General features: G+C 39.5%; 1 protein-coding gene across 1 annotated transcript; it reads left to right on the top strand.

Annotated features, from left to right (window-relative positions):
* Positions 1–1,468: 1,468 nt before the first annotated feature.
* On the top strand, positions 1,469–17,054 carry RIPPLY3 (ripply transcriptional repressor 3). The gene is made up of 4 exons (XM_026650886.1): positions 1,469–1,578; positions 3,020–3,086; positions 15,677–15,744; positions 16,771–17,054. The coding sequence occupies exons 1-4, from the start codon at positions 1,469–1,471 to the stop codon at positions 16,919–16,921; spliced, it is 396 nt and encodes a 131-aa protein (XP_026506671.1). The 3' UTR covers positions 16,922–17,054.
* Positions 17,055–24,673: the final 7,619 nt, after the last annotated feature.

The following is a 24,673-nucleotide window of genomic DNA, read 5'->3' as shown; positions in this document are numbered from 1 at the left end:
ATACAGATAATCTCACCCTCAGAGATGCTTCAGTAAGTTTTTCTCAGACTGGACACCTTCCAGGCCTGGGCACAATTCTTTCCCCTGGTACAGCTTTTGTTCCAGCTTAGGTGTTATCTAGGGGCTTCTCCATGATGGCTCCTCTCCCCTCTCTCTTCTCTTCCACCCCTTTATATATCTTTTGCATAAGGCGGGAACCCTTTGTCTCTCTGGGTTTCCACCCCCCCTCACTGGAAAAGCACCAGGTTAAAGATGGATTCCAGTTCAGGTGACATGATCACATGTCACTGCAAGACTTCATTACTCACTTGCCAGCACACACATATACAGGGAGACTCACAGGTAAACAGCCATCTGCAGACAATGGGAGTCATTAAGATTCCAAACCATCATTAATGGCCCACACTTTACATAATTACAATAGGCCCTCAGAGTTACATTTTATATTTCTAGTTTTAGATACAAGAGTGGTACATTTATACAAATCAGATGAACATACTCAGTAGATTATGCACTTTGTAATGATACCTTACAAGAGACCTTTTGCACGAAGCATATCCCAGTTGCATTATAGTCACTTATCAAATTTTTATAAAACTATCCCAGTTACATTATATTCACTTATTATCATGTTTTTATAAAACCATATAGACTGCACAACGTCACAGTGTGTAATTAGTGGTCCAAATTAAGGCAATGGGCAGGAAAGCTTAGAAGAGGTTTATTCCTATCTAGCCTTGGTAGTTTAAAATTTGTATTATATGCAGTGAAACAGCAGGACCCCAAAGCAGTGGCATTCATTACCAAGCATGCTTTGTTGGAGGATGTATTCTCTCTTAGCATCAGCTTTCTCCTCCTAATGACCAAACAGATCAAGCTTAAAAAGTAACATCCTCTGTTTATAAAGCAGTCATTAGGTTTGCATTTTAAGTTCTCATCTTCCTTTACCCTGGTATTTTTTCCATTTTTGAAATCTGGAACTGACAGACTGTTTTGTAATTTTAAAACAAAGGTCTTTTTTAAAGTCACCTGTGAACTGGATTGGTACTTTTTCCATTTGTTTTGTTAGATATTTGAGGCTGAAGATTTTCCTACTTAATTTTTATTTACACACAAAGTCATATATTCACAGTGTACTTCACATAAAACAAAAATAGGTAAAAAGATGCAGTACAACAAAGACAGAAAGATAAACAGTTTAGGTTATTTCCACTATAATGTGCTGATTAAAGTAAACTAAAGTACTGTATTTATTACACTCTTCATAGAACACCATGACAACAGGAAAACTTTGAAATAGTTGGAGGAGACAGAGGGGAACTCATTAAGGCCATTTCCCTCCGTTTACCTGAAGGCTTGCTTGTTTTAGGTAAGTACTCTTGAGTAGCTGCAATAAAGGAGGAGCTGAAATGCCTAGAGAACTAGCCAGCCAGGCACAGGAACACAAAACAGCAGACAGGCAAGCACTATGGAGGCTGCAGCTGCTAAATTCTTGTTCCAGACTACAGTGACTCAGATCTGTCACTCTGCCAGAGATATCCAGCCACATTCTCTCCATCCAAGAGAACAGCCAGAAAGGTAAGACAGAGGAAAGGAGAAATGCTTCCTCAACAACCCAGTTTTAAAAATCTCTAGCAGAAATACAATGTAGCTACAATGGGCAAAGACAGGACTTGCATAAAGGCAGGCATTCAGACCCTAGAGAAGAAATTCTGTGTTCTCTCTAACTATTTACAGAATTTTTCATTAAAATAACACCACCTGCTGAACTACACTGTGGGATCCATACCACTTCCTTTGGCAACAGAACAAAGTAATTGAAATAGCTAGCCTATCTCGTTGTTTAGACTTTAAATGCACATTGCCCATATTCAATGTGACCTTCTCAAATAGCTGATTGGAAACAGACTCCACCATAAAGAACTATCAGCTTAAAAAAAATGAAAACACTTCTCTGTTTTATCTCCTATTTTTACATGTTAAAAACATATTACAGAGCTGGTCAGAATTTTTATTTTTGCAAAAAATTGTCCTTTTTATTTGTAGAAGGTTTTCAAATGATAATTTTTTCATTCAGCTCTAGTTACAAATAAGGTTGCTTTAACTGAAAGATAAGAATGGTTTTTTTCAGTTTATTTACTTTGAGTGTTTGACAGCAGTTAGAGTATAATCAGTTTCACTCTTTCCCCTTTGTGTGGGTATTTAGAAACAGAGGAGAGAAAATACATTTAAAAATAGGTAAATGTGATTGTAAAACTAGAAAAATATTAGAGGGGAGATAGAGGCTGGTGTAGTACCTGAAACTGCTTACATTTTTATTAAACTGATTAGATTTCAAGTCAGCAGCATCACTTTAATGCAATAAATTGCTAACTAATAAAAATAGATCAGCCACCCTATGATCAAAATATAAGCAAAAAAAAAAAAATCAAGTTGATCATGCAAAGCCAGGTGTAATCCACTTTAATTAGGAATACCTATTTGGGATGTCAGAGAGACAAGGTAGGCGAGGTAATATCTATTGTAACAACATCTGTTAGTGGAAGGGACAAGCTTCAGAGCTCTTCCTCATGTCACTGAGGAATTGGGATAGTACAATTCAATAAACTACCTAATTTATTTCATGAATAATAAGATTCATAAGAAGTTAAGTATATTCTAGAAATTAAATATTCTAAAAATTGATTTAAGTGTAATCCTTTTGTGAGCCACTTGGATTGTGAAATCAATTAATATTGTACCAATAGCTAATTTGTGGGAGTAACTGTTTATCCAGTTCAGACTTTCCTTTGATATTAATTTTAGTGCATGTAAACTGACAGCACATAGAGAAGCCCATGGGCAGAATAATATCTACCACTGAAATCACATTTACCCACATCAGTGTGTTGAGACAAGAATAAACTTATTTCAAAGGCACGGATAGCATGTAATGAAGATAACTGTCATTGCACTGAAATGTGCTTATTATCATAAAGAATTACCTATGAGAGTGTGTTGTTCTTCATTAAACTTTCAGCAACCCTACATTATGGAGACCCTGGATTCTCACAGCAAGAGATGCTGAACTGGGACGTCAAGGAATGGTAAGGTTAAGTTCTGGAAAAAATCATGGAAGAAAGCCAATTGTGTTTAAAAAAAAAAAGTCAAAACTAGGACAACATAGGAGGCCAATTTTCTTATTATAAAAATTAGGGCTGTTGATTATTTGCAGTTAACTCATGCAATAAACTAAAAAAATTATGAATTGCACTGTTAAACAATAGAATAACAATTGAAATTTATTAACTATTTTTGGATATTTTTCTACATTTTCAAATATATTGATTTCTGTTACAACACAGAATACAAAGTGCACAGTGCTCACTTAATATTATTTTTATTACAAATATTTGCACTGTAAAAATGATAAACAAAAGAAATAGTATTTTGCAATTCACTTCATAGAAGTAGTATAGTGCAATCTCTTTATCGTGAAAGTGCAATTTACAAACATTGATTTTTTTTGTTACATAACTGCACTGAAAAACAAAACAATGTAAAACTTTAGAGCCTACGAGTCCACTCAGTCCTACTTCTTGTTCAGCCAATGGCTAAGACAAATAAGTTTGTTTACAATTACGGGAGATAATACCGCCAGCTTTTTATTTACAGTGTCACCTGAAAGTGAGAACAGGAATTCACATGGCACTTTTGTAGCTGGCATTGCAAGGTATTTATGTGCCAGATATGCTAAACATTCGTATGCTCCTTCATGCTTCGGCCACCATTCCAGAGGACATGCTTCCATGCTGATGACACTTGTTAAAAAAAGAATGCGTTAATTAAATTTTGACTGAACTCCTTGAGGGAGAATTGTATGTTTTGTGCTCTGTTTTACCCGCATTCTGCCGTGTATTTCATATTATAGAAGTCTCAGTTGATGACCCAGCACATGTTGTTCGTTTTAAGAACACTTTCACTGCAGATTTGACAAAATGCAAAGAAGGTACCAATGTGAGGTTTCTAAAGATAGCTACAGCACTTGACCCAAGGTTTAAGAATCTGAAGTACCATCCAAAATCTGAGCGGGACGAGGTGTGGAGCATGCTCTCAGAAGTCTTAAAAGAGCAACACTCTGATGCGGAAACTACAGAACCTGAACCATCAAAAAAGAAAAATCAACCTTCTGCTGGTGGCATCTGACTCAGATGATGAAAGTGAACATGTGTCAGTCTGTACTGCTTTGGATCGTATTGAGCAGAACCCGTCATCAGCATGGATGCCTGTCCCCTGGAATGGTGGTTGAAGCATGAAGGGCAGGGGTGAAAGTAAGGTGGTATGGGCTGGTATGGCATACTGGTAAAAAGTAGCTGCCAGCACCGGCCCGTACCGCTGACTTTAAAGCGCTGCCATAGCAGCGCTTTAATGTCGCTGCCCCTTTTGCACCGCCTATCGGCAGCCCTGCCGGGCCCTTTAAATGGCCGCTGGAGCCCCGAGCGGTGTGGGCCAGGCAGCATGGATGGACAGGCTGGGGGACACTGACCCAAGCCCCTTCCCTTCTGCCCGAGGCCCTGCCCTTTCCGGGGGGGAGGGGAGAACAGAACTGGCCCCATACCAGTAAGAGCTCCATTTAACTTTCACCCCTGATGAAGGGACATATGAATTTTTATCGCATCTGGCACGTAAATATCTTGCAGTGCCGGCTAGAACAGTGCCATGTGAACATCTGTTCTCACTTTCAGGTGACATTGTAAATAAGAAACGGGCAGCATTGTCTCCTGCACATGTAAACAAACTTGTTTGTCTTAGTGATTGGCTGAATAAGTGGACTTGTAGGCACTAAATTTTTTTCTTTGTTTTATTTTTGAATGCAGGGTTTTTTTGTATATAATTCTATATTTGTAAATTCAACTTTCATGATAAAGGAGATTTAATTACAGTACTTGTATTAGGTGAATTGAAAAATACTGTTTCTTTTGTTTTTTACAGCACAAATATTTGTAATCAAAAATAAATATGAAGTCAGCACTGTACACTTTGTATTCTGTGTTGTAATTGAAATAAAAATATTTGAAAATGTAGAAAACATCTAAAATATTTAAATAAATGGTATTCTATTATTGTTTAACAGTGCGATTAATTGTGATTAATTTTTTTAATCGCTTGACCACCTTAATAAAAATAGAACAACAGTTTCAAGGTACATTTTTAATAACTCTCTGTTATTGTCTATAAAAATAGGACCTGGGATATGATAGCAGGTGTGAAAGGAAGCACAATAGTTAATGTTAAACAACAATTTCCATTTTACCACCATTAAAATAACCTCTCAGGCTGAAGGTTTACTTTTTGGTCTCTGCCTAACTGTGAATGAGAGTGAGAAAGTTTGAGCAAAAAAAGTGATTTTTTTTTGGACAGTGCTACAGCTAAAACAGCTAGGGGAAGAAAGTTGAAATGTGGTATAAGAATAGTCTTTATTCAAAGGTACTTCTTAATATTCTGGTGATAGGTTTTTTTAGTTCAAAGTACATAGCTCCAAGGAAGGCGTTAATAAATTTAATGTAGGTTCCAATCCTTCAAACATTTATGCACATGCTCAACTTTAAGCATGCGAATAATCCTATTGACTTCAATGGTAGTACTCACATGCATAAGTGTTTGCAGGATCAGATCCATAGCTATGTATCTGAAAAGTTACTGAAGGCATAGCTAGCTAAGGCTACAGCTATCCACAATGTACATCTTATGAGGGTCACTGTTCATAGCGATTCCCCTACATTCTGAGGTGTGCAGCTGTGGAGCACCTTTTATTCCCTTTTTGTGGTCCTTTTAAGGTTGGAGGCTGTTGCTGACCCAACCTTTGGATGGCTCCTGGATGAGAGCCAAGGAGGCAACTCCAGCAGGCTTACAGAAGAATGTACCTACACAGCAGAGTTCTAAGCTTTGCTGGCAGGTACCCATCAGATGAGTGGGTTTCCCACCGAACACTCCTTAGCACGTCTGCATCTATGGATACTCAGAACCAGCAGTGAGAACTTGAGGAATAAAGTAGCTAGAAGTTCCAAAGAGACTGGGCAACTTGGAGGAATTAAAGTTTCCGGGATCAGACAGCTGTAATACTCTTTACGTTGAAAAAATATCACATCTGTATAGAATGCTTTATGCTACCTATACATGAGGTTTTCAGCTGTGCCTGGCTCCCACCAATGTATTCACTGAATTTATGAAGTTCATCCATGTTAATTGCTAGGAGCTTGCCACTGTTAAAAAATTTATGCACAGTTCAAACAGCTACTTTTAATATTAATGTTTCCCTTGTTGTCCAGAACCTCCCAACTCCCTCTCTTTTATGCTGCAGGGCCCACCCAAGCTCCCCCATTAAACCAGGAGTCTCCACAGTTGGGGACCTAATGAGGAATGAAGGAGAAGAGCCCCACTTTGGCACTCCTTACCAGGTGCACAATAGCTGAGGAAGATTCTTGACTACTTTATAAGGTGGGGGGGGGGCAGATAACGAGGGGGAAGGCCCATTCTAATAGACTTAAGCAAGCTTCCTCAGCTACAGAATTCCTATATTTGCAGAAGAATGACATCTACCTATGAGCTTCCTAAAGTGCATGAGGCAAGATGTTCTGTTGGTGTCTAGCCAAGTAATTCTACATTATGGAAGTTGCACATGCTACATCAACAGAGCTTCGAGTCCCGAAGAGTGAAGTAGCTTTATTTTCCCCCTCTTCCTTTTAGAAAAGAAACAGGAAATTCCATACAAAAAAACACATTGAGAAAGTGAAAATTGCACAGCAAAACACTAAAGAATGGAAAATTGGCAACATTAAGATTACACAAGCAACCTTAACTCAGTCCCTTAGAGCACATGGATTGCAATACAATCTTTAGTTGTCTGATCATTAAGGCAACTGTTATGGGTATTTTTAGTAAAAGTCATGGACAGGTCACAGACAATGAACAAAAATTCACGGCCCATGACCTGTCCATGACTTACCATAATTTCCCCTGACTAAATCTTAGTGGGGATGGGGTGTCACTGCTGGGGGTGGTGGTGGCTGGGGGCCTGCTGCTCGGGGGGGGCGCCCTGGGAGGGCCAGTGGCACCACCTGCTGGGAGCTGCCAAGAAGAGGCTGCTCCAGCCACCCCCAGGGCTGCCCCCCTCTCCTCTCCTCTGCTGCTCCAGCCACCCCAGGACCACTGCCGGGGGCTGGCGAATAGCGGCTGCTCCGTCCACCCCGGGACCACTGCTCAGGCGGTCCCCGGGGCCACTTGAGCAGGGACTGGTGCAGCTAGCTCTGGGGCCACTCCAGCAGTGGCTGGCATAGCTGGCTGCAGGGCCAACTGAGCGGCTGGTTGCAGAAGTGCTCCAGCAGAAGCCCTAGGCCAGCTGCTTGGGCGGCCCTGGGGTCAGCCACACTGGCTGCTGCAGAAATCATGGAGGTTGCGGAAATTCATGGAATCCATGACTTCCATAGCCTCCGTGAGATATGGAGCCCTATGGATAATATACTTTCCCTAATATAACACAAAACATACAGGTTTTGCTACACCTGAAATACATATGTATCATTTTCCAACATTGTCTACTGTTGCATATGCCAGATAAGTCTATTAAAGTATTAAAAAAGGTTACACATTAAGTCACACTTACACACAAAGTTCAATTTAATAGTGAAAATGTGGTGGCATATACAGGTGCCTGATTTAGATGTGTAGTTAACTGCTTCACCCCCTGAATGCTTCTGAGAAATTATTTACTCTTGGTTTAAAATAAGAATGTGTGATATATGGGTTCTGACAAAATTAATACACACTTCAAAGGGAAGATCATATAAAATGTAGGTCAAAGATATACTAGAACATTTTAATACTGAAAATAATTTAAGTATTAAAAATATTATAAGATGCTATACACATTATTTAAATGTGCGTAGGAAAGATAGAAAGTATGTCAAGAGACCATCCTTGTTTAACCAGGAGATCTTCAATTATCTGAAACTCAAAAAGAGTCCTACAGAAAGTGGAAACTAGGTCAAATTACAAAGGATGGATATAAACAAAATTAGAAAGGCCAAGGCACAGAACAGGATTATACTAGCTAGGAACACAAAGAGTAACAAGAAAACATTCTATAAATACATTAGAACCAAGAGGAAGAGCAAGGACAGGGTAGCCCATTACTCAGTAAGGGGGGGGAAAAACAATAAACAGCATATGTGGAAATGGCAGAAGTGCTAAATGACCCAGTGAATACCAGTGAAAATGAGGTAGGATCAGAAGCTAAAATAGGGAAAGAATAAGTTAAAAATTACTTAGACGAGTTAAACATCTTCAAGTCACCAGGGCCTGATGAAATACATCCTAGAATAATCAAGGAGCTGACTAAGGAGATATTTGAACCATTAGCAATTATCTTTGAAAAGTCATGGAAAACAGAAGAGATTCCAGAGGACTGAAAAAGGGCAAATATAGTGCCAATCTATCAAAAGGGAAATAAGGACAACCTAGGGAATTACAGACCAGTCATCTTAACTTCAGTACCCAGAAAGATAATGGAACAAATAATTAAGCAATCAATTTGTGAACACCTAGAAAATAATAAGGTGATAAGTAACAATCACAATGGATTATTCAAGAACAAATCATATAAAACCTATCTAATAGCTTTCTTTGACAGGGTAACAAGCCTTGTGGATGGGGTGGGAGGGAGTAAATGTTGTATATCTTGACTTCAGTAAGGCTTTTGATACTGTCTCACGTGACCTTCTCATAAATAAACTAGGGAAATACAACCTAGATGGAGCGACTATAAGGTGGGTGCATAACTGGTTGGAAAACCGTTCCCAAAGAGGAATCAGTCATTCACAGTCAAGCTGGAAGGGCATATTAAGTGGTGTCCTGCAGGGATCAGTTCTGGGTCTGGTTCTGTTCAATATCTTCTTCAATAATTTAGATAGTGAACATAAGAACATAAGAATGGCCATACTAGGTCAGACCAAAGGTCCATCCAGCACAGTATCCTGTCTGCCAACAGTGGCCAGTGCCAGGTGCCCCAAAGGGAGTGAACCTAAGAGGTAATGATCAAGTGATCTCTCTCCTGCCATCCATCTCCACCCTCTGACAAACAGAGGCTACGGACACCTTTCCATTTAAAATGCTTAACAGGAGTCCAGAGTAAAAATTTTCATTTAGTTCTCTAATCTTCATGGATTATTCCATAGACCTGGATTATTAATATCAAAAACTAGCAGAAAAAACACACAAACATTTCAGGCCATCTTTATAGATTTTAAAGAAGAAGAAAAGAGTACAAGTTTGCCAATACTTGTTAGATGCACCACATTATATTAGGGGTTTGTCTACGCAGGGGTGGGGCAACTAATCTGCCACTTTCGAGTTAATCCACTTTGAAAACTCTTGCGTATGTACAACGCAACTAATTGTAGTGCATGGACTCTGCATTTATCATGAACTCTGGAGTCCTGTTGCAAACTGAACTACCTTTGCTGCAAAGCAAATTAGTCTAGTATTGTTCATGTGCATGCAATGATGCTATGCGCTGCTTTGGTAGTCTTTTAACGGCTATCCCACAGTGCTTTGCAGGCAACCATTGCTGACATGTCTGTTTACCTGTGTGCCCTCCCCTGCTCTGGGATGAAGTTGACTGCATGTCCCCTCACATTTAAATGCTGGCACACAGACAGATTTTGTCCATTCACTCCTGGATTCCAGTTTACCACAATAGCTGCAATAATACTCCAGAAGCCTCCACCATGCCTTGAGCAGCCGATTGGAGCCTAACCAAGACCTTGGAGCTCATCACCACCTGGGGCAAAGTATTAGTGCAGGAAGCTCTTGTGACCAGCCACTGTAATAAAAATCTTTTTTGTGGACATTGCTAGATAGATGTCAATGAGGAGGCGGCACAATTGGGATGCCAAACAGGACCAGATAGGCAGCAAAAAGCTCAGGAGCACCTACATTAAAGACAAGGGACAAAAGGGGGGGAAAAATCCAGCAGGGGACTTGTTTCAAGTCCTTATCAATGGCAGAATGGTTGGCAAACCTGAGGGGCATAAAACAGAGAACTTGTGATGAAATGTTCATGGACATTATTACAGCATCCCAGAAACAAAAAAATCCAAAAAATGCAGAGAGGTAGAGGCAGTATCTGAAGACTAAGAGGAATCCAACAAGGAGCTTTCCAGGGAGATCACTGCAGTGGCAAAGAACAGTATGGAAAGAGATACAGGGATGAAGAGCTCCTGGAGGCAATAAAAAGCCTTAATGCTCTGTTGCAGCACATGTTACTGTTAGGGCAGCAGGCAATGCAGTACTGCAAACCACCACCCAGCCATGTTATGCAGCCCTGGACAATACAGGCTCCCCTCTCCCAGAGGCCATTCCTCCTTCTAGACCATCAAGAACAGTGGCAAATGGACCCCAGCTCTTTTGAGCCCTCTATTGCCCCTGGTATCTTTGAGCTTTGGCACTCTATCCCAGAAAGCCCACAAACCAGAAAAGCCAGAGCCAAGATTTATACTTACCAGTGACTTTAAGCTCCCCAGCCCATTGTGTTGTGCCTGGCAGTGCACTGTTTTGTTTCACTGGTGATTCAGTGAAACAGTTTTGTTTTTAATATGTTGTTTAATAATTAAAAGCCATTTGTCATTTTCGTTTCAGTTGAGCCTTCACTTCTGTTTGTTACATAACAGATTATGAAATTAAAAGTTCATTATTACATTAATAAGGAACCAGCAGTTCATTTTACACAGAAAATAGTTGTTTGCTCTAATTCATAAGGTTTTACAAACACATGTAGGCAACAACGCAGGGTGCAATAGGTATTGCCACAACGTTGCACTTTCAACACCCATAAACAATGCTGAAACAAAACTAATCCCACACCCTTCACAGGTTTACAGCTGGATTTACAGCTACAGTTTCAGGCCTGAGACTCAAAATAAGAGCAATAGGCGGCCCTGACAGCATTTCCCTTGGCTGTTTGCATTCTGTATTGGACACCTTGTTGGGTGCTGAAGCAGCTGAGCAAGTCTCTGCACCTCAGCCTCCCACCCACCGCTCTTACTCTCACAAATATAGTGCAAAATACAACATGCTGCTATGATCTCCAGGATGTTTTTTTCTGCAGCTTCCAATCGACTTCTCCAACAGCACCATTTCCCTTTCAGATGTCTACTCAGCTACCATTCTGCAGCTACTGAGGCAGTAGTTAAACAGTTTCTTCCTTGTGTCCAAGTGGTCTGTGAATGGCTTCATTAACCAGGGAAGGAGAGGATAAGCTGAGTCTCACAGGATGACCAAAGCAATGTCCACATCAATAAAAATCCACAGTGTTGCCAGGGGCAAACAGTCCTTTCTCCATTAATTTTAATAGAGCAGAGTTCCAAAATATCCTAGCATCATGTGGACTCTTGCAGACAACCCAGCATTTGTGTCCATAAGCCTGCCATGGTTTTTGACAAGCCCTTGGAGCACCATGGAGAAATACTCTTTTCTGTTTATGAATTTTGAGCCCCGATGGGGCTAATAGGCATATGGGTCCCATCAATTGCCCAAATACAGTCTGGGAAACTCACGCTTGCAAAGTCATCAATAACCTCCTGAGAATTACGAAGCTTTTTAACATGGTGCAACAGTACCTTTTCCGTGGCATCATACACCTGCATGACAATGACCGCAATGGTCGATCTTCCCACACCAAAATTGGTTTGCTATGGAGCAGTAGCATTTGGGGGTGGCCAGCGTCCAGATGGCAATTGCTACCTGCAGTGCCCCATACTCCTGGGTAAGCATGTTGGTTCGCTGCCACTGAAGCTCCAGGGGTAGTGCAGCACATATCTCCAGAAAGGTTGTCTTCCCCATCGTGAAATTCTCTCACCGCTGCTGGTCATCCCAGGTCTGCAGAACAATCATTTCCTACCAATCCACGCTAGTTTCCTGAGCCCAGAAGCAGGACTGCACACTGTGAAGCTGCTCCAGGAATGGTCCTTGTGATCACAGAACCCCCCCTTGGGAGCTGCCACCTGATGTGCCAAGACTACCTCTGCCCCTGCCTTCCTGCCCCGTCAGCTTAGGACTTCAGTGCCCTGCCTGATTTGAGCCAGACTCACTAGCCTGCTGCAAACCCAGACCCAAGTCTGAATCACGTCCCCTAACAGCTGTAGGCTTACCTGAAAGCAGCTAACAGAAGTGTTCTTGTCTTTAACACTCAGATGCCCAACTCCCAATGGGGTCTAAACCCAAATAAATCCATTTTACCCTGTATAAAGCTTATGCAGGGTAAACTCATTGTTCGCCCTCTATAACACTGATAGAGAGATATGCACAGCTGTTTGCCCACCCAGGTATTAACACATTCTCTGAGTTAATTAATAAGTAAAAAGTGATTTTATTAAATACAGAAAGTAGGATTTAAATGGTTCCAAGTAGTAACAGACAGAACAAAGTAAGTCACCAAGCAAAATAAAATAAAACACGCAAATCTATGTCTAATCAAACTGAATACAGATAATCTCACCCTTAGAGATGCTTCAGTAAGTTTTTTCCTCAGACTGGACACCTTCCAGGCCTGGGCACAATTCTTTCCCCTGGTACAGCTCTTGTTCCAGCTCAGGTGGTAGCTAGGGGATTCTTCATAATGGCTTGTTCTGTTCTACCCATTTATATATCTTTTGCATAAGGCGGGAATCCTTTGTTCCTCTGGGTTCCCACCCCCCCACTTCTCAATGGAAAAGCACTAGGTTAAAGATGGATTCCAGTTCAGGTGACATGATCACATGTCACTGTAAGACCCCAAGCCTTCATTCCTCCCAGCCTGACTCACAGGATGGCTTGCCTGCAAACAGAGCCATCCACAGTCAATTGTCCTGGTTGATGGGAGCCATCAAGATTCCAAACAACCATTAATGGCCCACACTTTGCATAATTACAATAGGCCCTCAGAGTTATATTTCATATTTCTAGTTTCAGATACAAGAGTGATACATTTATACAAATAGAATGACCACACTCAGTAGATTATAAACTTCGTAATAATACCTTACAAGAGACCTTTTGCATGAAGCATATTCCAGTTATATTATATTCACTCATTAGCATATTTTTACAAAATCATATAGACTGCAACGTCACAGTCCTCTACTATCAGTTGCTTGGTGTCTTCCTCATCCGCATCCTGGTTCCGTTGCTGCTGAAGATTCTTCTGTTGCTGGAAGAGCTGCTGCCACCACATTGTCTGCTCTGTGGTGCAGCTGGTGAAGTCCAACACTGATTCATTCAGTGTTGAGTGCTGAAATACACATCAAGCAGCCTCTGCATATTTGAGGTTGCCAGCATAGTGGCATGGAGCATTGTTGGGACAGAGCGGGCTGACAGCAATTCTAAAAAGGCATTGGCCTGCACATAAAGTAAGAACAGGGCGAAGACAGATGAATCGTGGGATTTTTCCTTTATTAAAGTTGAACTCCCTGGCTTCTGCTATGCATCCCACAATGCGCAGCAAGAAAAAACCCACAATGGACTTTTCTCAGCAGCAAAGCAAAGGAGCATGGGTTACCCTCCAAGAATGCCATGCCTTTAGTTCTCAGCAAGTCACTGCCATGTGAACACAATGATGCACACTGACAGAGGGCATAGCATTCCATGTGCATTGACAGAGGGCATACCATTCCATGTGCATGCTACTACTGCAGCTTGCGTACTGTGCATTCCCTGATGTGCAGCAAAAAGATGCAGATTAAACCCCCATGCATGCAGACATATCTTGTTTTTCAGAGCCCCCAGCAAATTAGTACAAATATGCTCTTTTGCGTGTTTAGCCAGCATAACAAGATCCCTTTCAAAGTCTCCATCAAACGGGACACCATCTTAGAGCCCGGCCATTCTTTTAATAAGATCCAGATTAAGTTTTAGGTCACAGGTTTTCAGTACGGACAAGGCATTCTGCCTTGTTATGGAAGGAGTGTCATATTTCTCAACAGCAATTACGTATTGATGAAATCTGCAGTAAATCTTGATTTTCTTTGTACAACACTTGGCCTTGAGGTCACACAGGTATAAGGGGTAAAATAGGGAAGGAGACTTATTGGCCCAGGATGGAATTGTGAGCTGTATAGGGGCTTTCAAATACAAATTCAAAGCAAAGTTTTTATCTACATTTTGGTTCACTGACTTTAATCTTTCATAGTGCCCTCAGAGTGCTTTTGTAAAGGGACACTCACCTGCTGAGCAGCTGGGTGTGGTACTACAGTCCTTTTCTTGCTTCTGGTGTCCCGAGCAGGCTGCCAGCCACTCTTGGAGGGTCTTCAGTGTCTTGACCCTCCAGTCAAGTCACAGTGTCCAAATAAATCCTTTCTGACATATTAAAAAGTCCGATAATTAAACAGTCTATTTCCCCTCACTAGGGCCTTCAGCCCTGCCTCTGGGCCCTTTAAATTCAGTCCTGTATTTTAGCTCCTAAACAAGGCCTGTCCCCTTCTTGGGATTTAGACCACTTTATCTAGGCCACTAGAGGAACCCAGCCCAGGCACCCTACACACAGCAGCCACACACTTCTCACCACCTTTATTTCCAGCCCTATCTCAGGATCAACATCCCCAGGTTCTTCTCCCTCTGCAATCTCAGTGTAAATTCAGCCAGAAATAACCTCTAGCTACTTGTCATTCTCCTTTGGCCAGAGAAGAGCCCACTTCTTCCCTCCTTTGGTCCAAGCTAGGAACTGATATGCTAAGCTCCTGCAGCTCCTTTTATCTGAGCCTGCTGGGCTCTGACTGGCTGTCTCTAGCCCTTGGAGAACCAGGTCTCTCTAGTTTTCAAGATGGCCACTCCAGTAAGGCCTCTCTAGGCAGTGGTGGAGGACCACTTTTAAGGTTCTTTTCCTTGTACCTTGCTTTTTCCTGGGGTGGGGTGCAGAAAAGCAGCAGGGCTTCCCCAGTACAACCCATCACAGCTCTGCAGTACCAAGTTAGTCACTGCAGTATCAGAACCTGTGTAGGTAAGTTCAGCAATAGCTATCCATAGACTATCCTCTATGGACAGGGATACAGACTAGATGATCCAAAAAAATCTTTTTTCATCTCTAACTTCTGTGGTACCCTCCTCATTTTGAAAAGTACCATGGGATCTTTGATTTCACTCAGCAGCTCCCTCTCTAGGACCAGGGTAAAAGGGACTTCAGTTTAACATCTCATTCACAGTACCTCTAATAGTGTAGCATCTCCTAGTATTCCACTGCAGTGTCTGCATTGGATAGGAGCACAAATTGTGGTGTGGCTCGAGTCCTCCATTTTAGAGGTTATTGCTGCCAGCTGAACCCAACCAACACAAAAGAAATGTCTTGGTGTGTTTGTTCAGCACCTAGCACAATGGACCGGGCCCATTAGGTGCTACATTAGCAAAGTAATAATAATAGTAATCATTTAAAAAAGAATGTTCCCTTTAAAACAAAAGCCTGAAATACTGAATTATTCATTTAGATGGGAAGTTTTAAGTACAGTAGTTTGAAAATTTAACTCAGTGGAATTATACTCCACAGATGTCTGATATTATAATACCTGAGATTTAATTAATATATAGTATGCATTTTCTTGCCATTACAAGAAAATTGTAAAATCTTAGATAATTTTTATAGCTGTTTCTAAATCACACATATGTGTCTTTACAGTCTGAACTGGACGGTGATCAGAGAAATTTTAGCTCAAAAGGAGCTTTGGGGTTTCAGCATCCAGTGAGGTGAGATGAATCCTATAAGTTGATCCAGGAAAAGTGAAATTCGTATTTTTGTTCTTCAGTAATAAATTTCCTCCGTGACAAAGTGTTAAACTGTGTAATTCACCTGAGAAGACACACAAGGTAAGCAGGATCTGAAGCAACATGCTAAATCATGACATTAGAAAGCCATAGAAAGAGCCAATGTCATCCTGACAGACCAGACTTACCCCACTGTGAGTTAAGGTTTCATAATTAACATCCCCTCAAAAAAGGAAATTTAAAATCAAGGTATCTAATAGTACATACCTTCTCCTCCTCTACCCAGAGAGACACATCTCACCACTAGAACCACCCCACACAAAAACAGATCACAGCCTTAAACCAGCCTTCCAGCACCCTTCCTCAAACTCCCCACCATTAACAAACAAACACATCCTCTCTCTGACTACCAAGTCTGCACAGTTCTAGAAAAATCACATTTGCTCATGTTCTCAGGAGCAGCACTTTGTCAAATAGAGACCTCTGGCTAACCCAATATTTGGCCTCTCTCCCCCCCCCCCCAAAAAAAGAAAAAAAGTAACTGGGGATAAACAGTCACTGCCAAAACCAATAGTACTGACCAGGGAACAGATGGGACTACTTCAATGAGGCCTTTAGATAGAAGGATGGTTTAAAACATGGAGAGATGAAGAGGAGAGAGAAGCCATCAAGGATTCAGAGGAGCCTCCCTTCCACAAGGAAGGGAAGAAATGTAGCCTTCAGACACAAGCCTTGAGTCAGTTAGTCTGGAAGGATTCTAATACACCTCTACCCCGATATAACGCGACCCGATATCATATGAATTTGGATATAACATGGTAAAGCAGTGCTCCGGGGGGGGGGGGCTGCGCACTCCTGCGGATCAAAGCAATATAACGTGATATAACGATATAACGCGGTTTCACCTATAATGCGGTAAGATTTTTTGGCTCCTGAGGACAGCGTTATATCGAGGTAGAGGTGTAGTTTTACATGGTTTTTATAAGTGGTTTTGTTTTGTTTTACTAGACTTTATTTGCCCAAATCTAAATCTCAGAAGTTCCTACACAACATTGGAAAGAAGGTTCTGGCCAGTTTTCCAGTACAAGCCACAATTCATTTCTACAATGACGACTCTGATTCTGAAGATGACGAGGAAGGAAGGAATTCAGCTTTATAATGAACATACTCAGCCTCTGAGGACCATGTAAATGAAGAGACAAAAAATGGCCTCTAATGTGTTTACTAGCAAAAATCATATAAACCAAAAAACAGATCTAAAGCTCATGTGAGAATCATCTTCTTGCTGTCATGTGAAAAATAGTGGGGAGATGCAAATGGCAAACAAACATGGAAGCTTTGTTTTCTTTTTGGGAGGCTTACAGGAACAAAAGTCCTTAGAGCAGTTTTTAGAATTTTAAGTTGCAGAGCTTTGTGCGGTCCCCAAACTCACTCTGGCTGGAGTAACATCTGTATTAAGACCATTAATGTCACTGTTACCATTGCACTGTGTTCAGCACAAATGCTATATTACGTTGTGCTGGAAGATGAAAATATATGCCTGATTATGGGAAAAATATACACGCCCCCAACACTTCTCTAAATTAGATTTTTTTTGGTGAGATGTGTAAAATGAGAAACTCATATCCATTGTCCACTATATCATCTGGGATTCTGCCTGCAAGCTGCTACAAGTTCTGCTCCCTAAGTAATCAGAAAAGAGCCCTGCCATTAATCAGGGAAAGGTGCCAAAGCATGAATAATAAAATATGATTTAACAGTGAATTAAGGTGTGTATTAGAGAATTTTAAACAACAACAACAAAGGCTGAGGTTTAGCTATAGAAGGACCTTAGATGCATGCAAAATGTGCAGAAGAGAAAATTTAAGAAGGGTTTGAACTACAAAATTCAAATCCTATTCTAAACTTTTCTAAAATGTAGTGGGTTTGAAGCTGGGATTTTAGCATAGCTTATTACAAATCAACTATAAAGTTTGGATTTAGAGCAGAACATCCTCTAGTTTATTTTGTGTTCAGACGCAGGGTGACTAAGTTCCTGCTTAGTCTTGCTAATTGCTTTCATAAGCCATTTTAACAACATTATGCCAAGTTCACCTTTCTAGACGAAGCTTTTAAAATCTGCTTCCTATCACAGACTTTGACATGTAGGCAGGGTTTTGAAAGGATTCTTTATTACACCCCTCCCCCGCAAACTTCCAAATTCAAAATATCTCTTCCTAGTTGTTCTCTAGTTTCTCACTTGTAGTGTTGGAGTATTGCTGTTTGTCTTATAAATATTTTGTACAGTTTCTAGATGTATGAAAAGAATTAACTGCCATCTTATTTTGACTACAGCCCTGATTCTGCAAAGATTTATGCATGTGCTTAACTTTATGTATGTGAATATTTCAGTTGAAATCAGTGGGACTACTCTTGTCCCTAAAGTTATGTGCTTGAATAACTGCTTGCAGAATTAGGGTATAAGACATTCCATTGCATTAAATTAGATTTATTGGAACAATATCAATTTAATTTTTAATTTTTTTTCTCTCCTTTGTAAAAACTTGTATACAGATTAGAAAATAAAATTTCTCACTTTTCATTTGAGAAACATTAATGTTCTCCTTTCCCCTAAATTTCTAATGGAATTGAAACGAGCATTGCTATTTATTTCCTTCTTTGTGCTGCAGTCACATGATTACAGTGTATCTCTGGGATCAGGACAAGTCCAATCCCGTAGTTCTTCATTTAAGTACAGTACATGTATTGTCTTCTATAGGTCATTTTATGTGAGTCATGATTGCTCACATGAATAAGGGATTGTAGAATCAGGGCCAATGTTAGTTACCAGCTGCTGCATTGGGTGGCAAAGGAACTAGGTTTTGTTTTCACATCATCATTACTGCATATAGTAATAGTAACAATGGGATTTTAAGGAAAAGAGCATACCTGGAATCAGGGAATATCCCCTACTGCAGAATCAAACTGTTTTAAAGACAGATCTAATTACGAAGAGTTCAAAAGGTTTAGAGCATGCCCCATTAACATTTTTACAAACTATTCAGTAAATGTAGAGACACTGAAAGAGTGCTGTAAAATCCATTTAAACTCAAATCAATTAACTAGTTGGCACACAAACTTTGCATTCACACTTTTAAATCTCAAACAAAGTATACACAAAGAAGTCCTTTAATGCTAGTACCCATTGCCTTTGCAACTTTAAAGAAGCAGTGGCTGTTTCCATTATAAAACATTTTCTGTGTTTTATTCATCCTAAACTGAAATTTTACATATGAGTTTTGAGTCAGGATGTAAATATAATCCAAAAAAATAGCTAACATTATTTAAGCTCTTACTCATACACTTAAATCTAATATTATTAAAGTTCCTTGAAGGGATGAACTATGACAGGAAAAAAAACGAGTTAACTAAAACCTTTCCAATTTCACTCATGCCATTATGTATAGAGGGATCTGAGCCCATATAGTGTATGACAATATATCATCCATTGACTTAATATACTTCGGAAAGAGCCCTTAATATTACACAATACTATACCTTAACACAACTCTGACTAAAATGCAAGACACGTGCACATTTGAAAAAAAGACTAAAGCAAAATTCAACAATATGCTCATCAAAAGCAGTATTTAACTTCCAATATAAACTTTCTTGATTTTTTGACTCAGACCCTTTGTCATATTATGAGAATACACTACCACATCAACAGCAAGAAAGCAAGCTAAGAAAAACACAACAGGTACTTACCAGCTGAGAAAAAAAAAAAAACAACATCCAGCAGCTACTAGTTACAAAATTGCTCTCCTTGAGAGATGGTTAGTTAGCTCTCCAAAATTTTTAAAGGGCTACTAACAGAAATGCATGAAGGGGAAAAAAGTTCCTATAAAGGTTAACTGTGTACAGATGAACATTAGTAAGAAATAAGTAAATCACTGGACCATGTGCTCCTGAAGAAAGATGTATTGTATTATACATATCAAATGCATCTTTGTGTGTGTTTATTTAAAAGAGGAAGTTATATAGTATTTTAAAATAAGAGTAATATTTGATTTAGTGTGAATTACAATACTGCAATATTATATTACAGAATTAGTTTTTTAAGCAAGCTAGGATAAGAGGCATATCCAGCAGATAAGATAAATTGTATATATTACAATCCTTCAGGAGGGAAAAATGTGACAATACATTTGCTATCCCTGCATTTACATGGATTATTGGTATAAGAATTCCATGTTCCAGCATCAATAAAACCAGGCTGGTTGGGGAGGAGGTGAGTGAGCCACCAAAAGCCTTATGGATTGGGGGAAAGCAACATTTCCTGTGGTGTAGGAAAAAAAGTTCCAATCTTGCCTTTGCTAAGTGTGATATATATTTCTCTGCACCTCATCAGCCTTGTTGTTGAGCAAGGCCATGAACCCCAAACCTAGAGGGCAGACACATATGAGCTACCACTTTATTTTAACATGTAAGTTAATGGGTTACACAAGATCACTGCAGGCATAATCAGAACAGAACCCAGGACTTTAACATGGTAGTCTCAAATGTTATGTCAGGTCTACACATTTTCTTTGACCTGAAATGAATTTCTTTCCCCAGGCACTTTTTAAACATAAAAGCAAAGAACATGATGGGATAGATTCACACCCCCATTAAGCCAAGTAGTTAGGATGCTTGCTTGGGATGTGGAAGACCTAGGTTAAATTATCTCCTCTGCCTTATATGGTGCAAGGATTTGAACTTAAGTCTCCCACAGTACAGAAGAGTGCCCTAATCCAGTGCTTCTCAACCAGGGTTATGCATACCCCTGGGAGTATTGAGAGGTCTTCCAGGGATACATCAACTCATCTAGATATTTGCCTAGTTTTACAACAGGCTACATAAAAAGCTCTAGCAAAGTCAGTACAAACTACAATTTCATACAGAAAATGGCTTGTTTATACTGCTCTATATACTATATACTGAAATGTAAGTATAATATTTATATTCCAATTTATTATAACAGGGGTAGGCAACTTCTGGCATGCGAGCTGATTTTCAGTGGCACTCACGCTGCCTGGGTCCTGGCCATGGGTCCGGGGGGGCTCTGCATTTTAATTTAATTTTAAATGAAGCTTCTTAAACATTTTAAAAACCTTATTTACTTTACATACAACAATAGTTTAGTTATATATTATAGACTTATAGAGAGAGACCTTCTAAAAACTTTAAAATTGTATTACTGGCATGCAAAATCTTAAATCACAGTGAATAAATGAAGACTCGGTACACCACTTCTGAAAGGTTGCCGACCCCTGTATTATAATATGGTAAAAATGAGAAAGTAAGCAATTTTTCAGTAATTGTGTGCTGTGACACTTTTGTATTGTTATATCTGATTTTGTAAGCAAGTAATGCTTATGCATTTTGTGATGTAGTTATGGGTGGCTGTGCCTGACCTTCCATTGCGGGAAGTCTAAAGGAGTAACTTGCGGTCCAGAGGATGACTTTAAAAATCATTACATCTGATTCAGAAATTACCTGATACCTTCAACATGTTTTTTTAAAATTGCTTTGTACATTTTTTAAGAGCATGAGACCTCTTTGGATGTGGAGCAAGTCAGACACAGCTTGTAATAGCATAGGTATACCTGCATGTCACAGTGAGGAGGGCCCACTCAATCTAGTCCTATGGAGAGTCTTGCTCTACTTTAACATTCTGTTCCCTGCAGAAATACCTCTGGCCACTCACATGTTGAACTGGAATTTTAACCAGCAGGTTTCCTTTATATTCTTTTCTTTCCTACTCCATTACTTCCTTCCTCTACCCCAATTAAATACACACAAACTGCCCTACATGTAACTTACAAAGCTGTGCCAGTTCGTCAACATACTCATTCACTTGTAATATTTTATCCCCATGCCCTCCTTTTATGAAGGGGAGGGTTTTTCTCTTTTCTGTTTGTGTAGCACCCAGCTCAATAGGGTACAGATCTCAATATAGTAGTGCCTACAGGGTTCAGTTTAATATAAATATTTACAATAAAAATGAGAGTAACAGAATACATGGTAATATTGCTCTTATTTTAGCTCCTTACTAACCATTGTGCACTTTCTATGTATAGCCCAAACCCATCATTCTGCACTGCAACACAGTAAAAAAAACCAGGCTTCCACCTCATACCCTTAATCAGTTTCAGCCTGGTTCTGCTCCTACTGAAATCAGTGGCAAATCTTCTTTTGCATGGCTGCTCAGCCTTAGGGTTATGAACATATTGTGTGTCTGTCTGTTCATGCACACACGTTTCTTTTGGCATATGGGAACATCATATAGAAAAGGTTGAGAACCACAGTCCTATTGCATTCAGTGGTAGGAGTATTGGGCCCTTGCATTTTAAAAATAAGAGTACCCTCTCTGATCTTCACTACAGGAGAAGCTCTGGCATGTTCAAACTCAACACTGTCTGTAGAGAAACTCCATTCTGGAGAACAGGATGTCACACTGTTTCTACACATGCATCTCTCTTGCTTAGAATATCAAAACAAAATCATGGCAATAAGCATCCAAATGCATATGAAAACAAAATTCCTCTAAAGGAACTAGACAAAAAGCATAGCAGTTACTTGCACAATAAGGCTAAAGGCTACCCCCCTTTGCCTAGTTCAGCAAGAATAAAGCTATTAGCCCAGTCCACTAAATACTACTAATCTTGGTGGTGACAAGATACCACTGATAAGGCCAGGCCAAGAGGTGAAAATGAGGGCAAATTTAGGATTTAGCACGACTAAAGGGAGTGGATATTTGATCACATTTAGTCTATTCCAGATCTTTGGGTAGTCTTTACACAGGTATGTTTTAGGAGGGAAGGAGTTAAAACCAGCACCACCCTTTAATCTTGTCAGGTTTTGTTTTGGAATCATCCATCTGATAACTTTGAGCTGACAACTGCATAAAGCCTTCTAAATACTTTGGCAGCTAAAAAGAATGCTGTCTCTTTAGGTGCAAGGAACTAGTGAAAAGTAGCTTTCCCCCACCAAGTTGGTAAGAATAAAATATACCTGATTACTGCTGTATGTATGGTCATGTAATGAGGGACTCTCAAGATCCACAATGCCCTGTCAAAGTATATTAGTTTTAAACATTAGATGCCATTAACCTTTATCACAAGTCCCAAACCCTACACAATAGAAAAATACATTGTGTTACAGAATATATTATTTTGATCATGAAGACAACCTTTGATAGTTTGATAATTATTCTTAAATTGAAGTAAAGGTCATCAGAATGTCATTTCAGCACTGACACTCAATGACAGAAAAGCAAAGCTTGAGTTTCGTGCCTGTAAATTTCACTTAAATAATAAATGGCCCCAGTTTGTCTGTTCACTTAGGTCCCTTCTGTTAGTTTTCCCATAATTGTGCTAGATCAGCAGACAAGTGAAATGGCAGATTCATCACTGATAGAATCTTTGTTTAAGATTTATAATCCTTTAGTTTGTGTGTTTTTAGGACTTGAGGGCATTTTCCAGTAGCTCTTCTTTATCGTGTAGGGATTTGTGTATCTTTAACTGGGAATTAATTTAATCCTTAAATTAAATGACACCAGAATCATAGCCTTCACTAGTTGTCAAGTTAGAATTTAAATTGCTTTCTGAAAAATTTAGAAAAAATTTCAAGGAACAAGAAAATCATAACCAGAAATTGCATATGAGAAAATATATAACTCTGGAGTGACTTAGTCATGAATTCTCTCAAGAAAAAAAATTAACTATTTTTTTAATGACAAACCTCCCCCCTCCCCCCCACTAGAGAATAGTAAATACATGGTCCCTGCCAGAATAGCCTATAATTTCTATCAGTTCAAGATTGTATGAGAAAGTCAAAAATAGAAGGGGAGAAAAGAAAGGGTTCAAACTGAAAAAAAAAAAAAAAGATGAAAGTTCAGCTCTGTCCCAAATCAAATGCTCCACTCAAACAAATATGCCCCATGCAATCTGAGACATCAAAATGAGATTCCAAGACTCTCTTCTTTTTTGCATATTCTGATCAGCAATTAAGTAGTTAATGTTGCCATTTAAAATATAATCATTAGGCTCTGGCATTAGCACCCCAATGAGATGAATAAGGGCAAGTTACACACTTTAGAGCTATTATTTCAGGCTATCTGCAAACTCAAGCAGACAGCATTACATTGGTTTGTTTGGTTCAAAATTTGAGGATTTTTCTCATTGCTCTAAGAGCTGGAGATTCCTCTCTCCCCCCTTGCAAAAAACAAAAATAAAAAAATCAACCAAACAAGCAATCTTAGATTCTGGATCACAAGTTGGGAACATCCATGTGATTGTTCAGCTATAGCAAGCTGGGATGTGGAGGAAGCACTCCCACTGAAGTTAGCGTCAGAGCATTCATTAGTTTTAATGGGATCAGTATGAAGTCCTGCATACAGACGTTTTCCAACATATCTTATTTCCTTTTCTAACAAAATGTTAACTTTTTGTAACTCTGAAGTTCTTTCCTGACAAGAGTGACGGTATTTTTGTCTGACGACGAGGCTTTAACTATTATCACTAGTGTTTTATGATGCAATGTGTTAGGATGTCAGCTGGTGACAAATAAAATATTTAGACAACTTCTGGTGACGATTTGTCAGCAAAGTAACGTTTAAGTGGAAGAATATTCTCTATTTAAGATATTTTGGCAGTGGCTTAGAAACAATACAGTATACTTTGAGATTTCCTTTGAGTTTAAGAAGCTGGATCAGTTTTCCATGACATTTACAGCAGTTCCATGGGTCCGGAAGAATTTTATTTTTAGTACTCTTAAGAAATGTAATTTTTTAATATTAAAGAACATTAGAAGAAGGATAAGAAAGCAATTTAAGAAAAACCAACTAATATATTTAAATGGGAACTTGTTTGGATTTTTCTTCATCCCC

The sequence above is a fragment of the Terrapene carolina genome, unplaced genomic scaffold (genome assembly GCF_002925995.2).
Source record: "Terrapene carolina triunguis isolate 2854851 unplaced genomic scaffold, T_m_triunguis-2.0 Scaffold30, whole genome shotgun sequence".
In the NCBI taxonomy this organism is placed as follows: Eukaryota; Metazoa; Chordata; order Testudines; family Emydidae; genus Terrapene; species Terrapene triunguis.
This window is presented reverse-complemented; position numbering and strand designations above follow the sequence as displayed.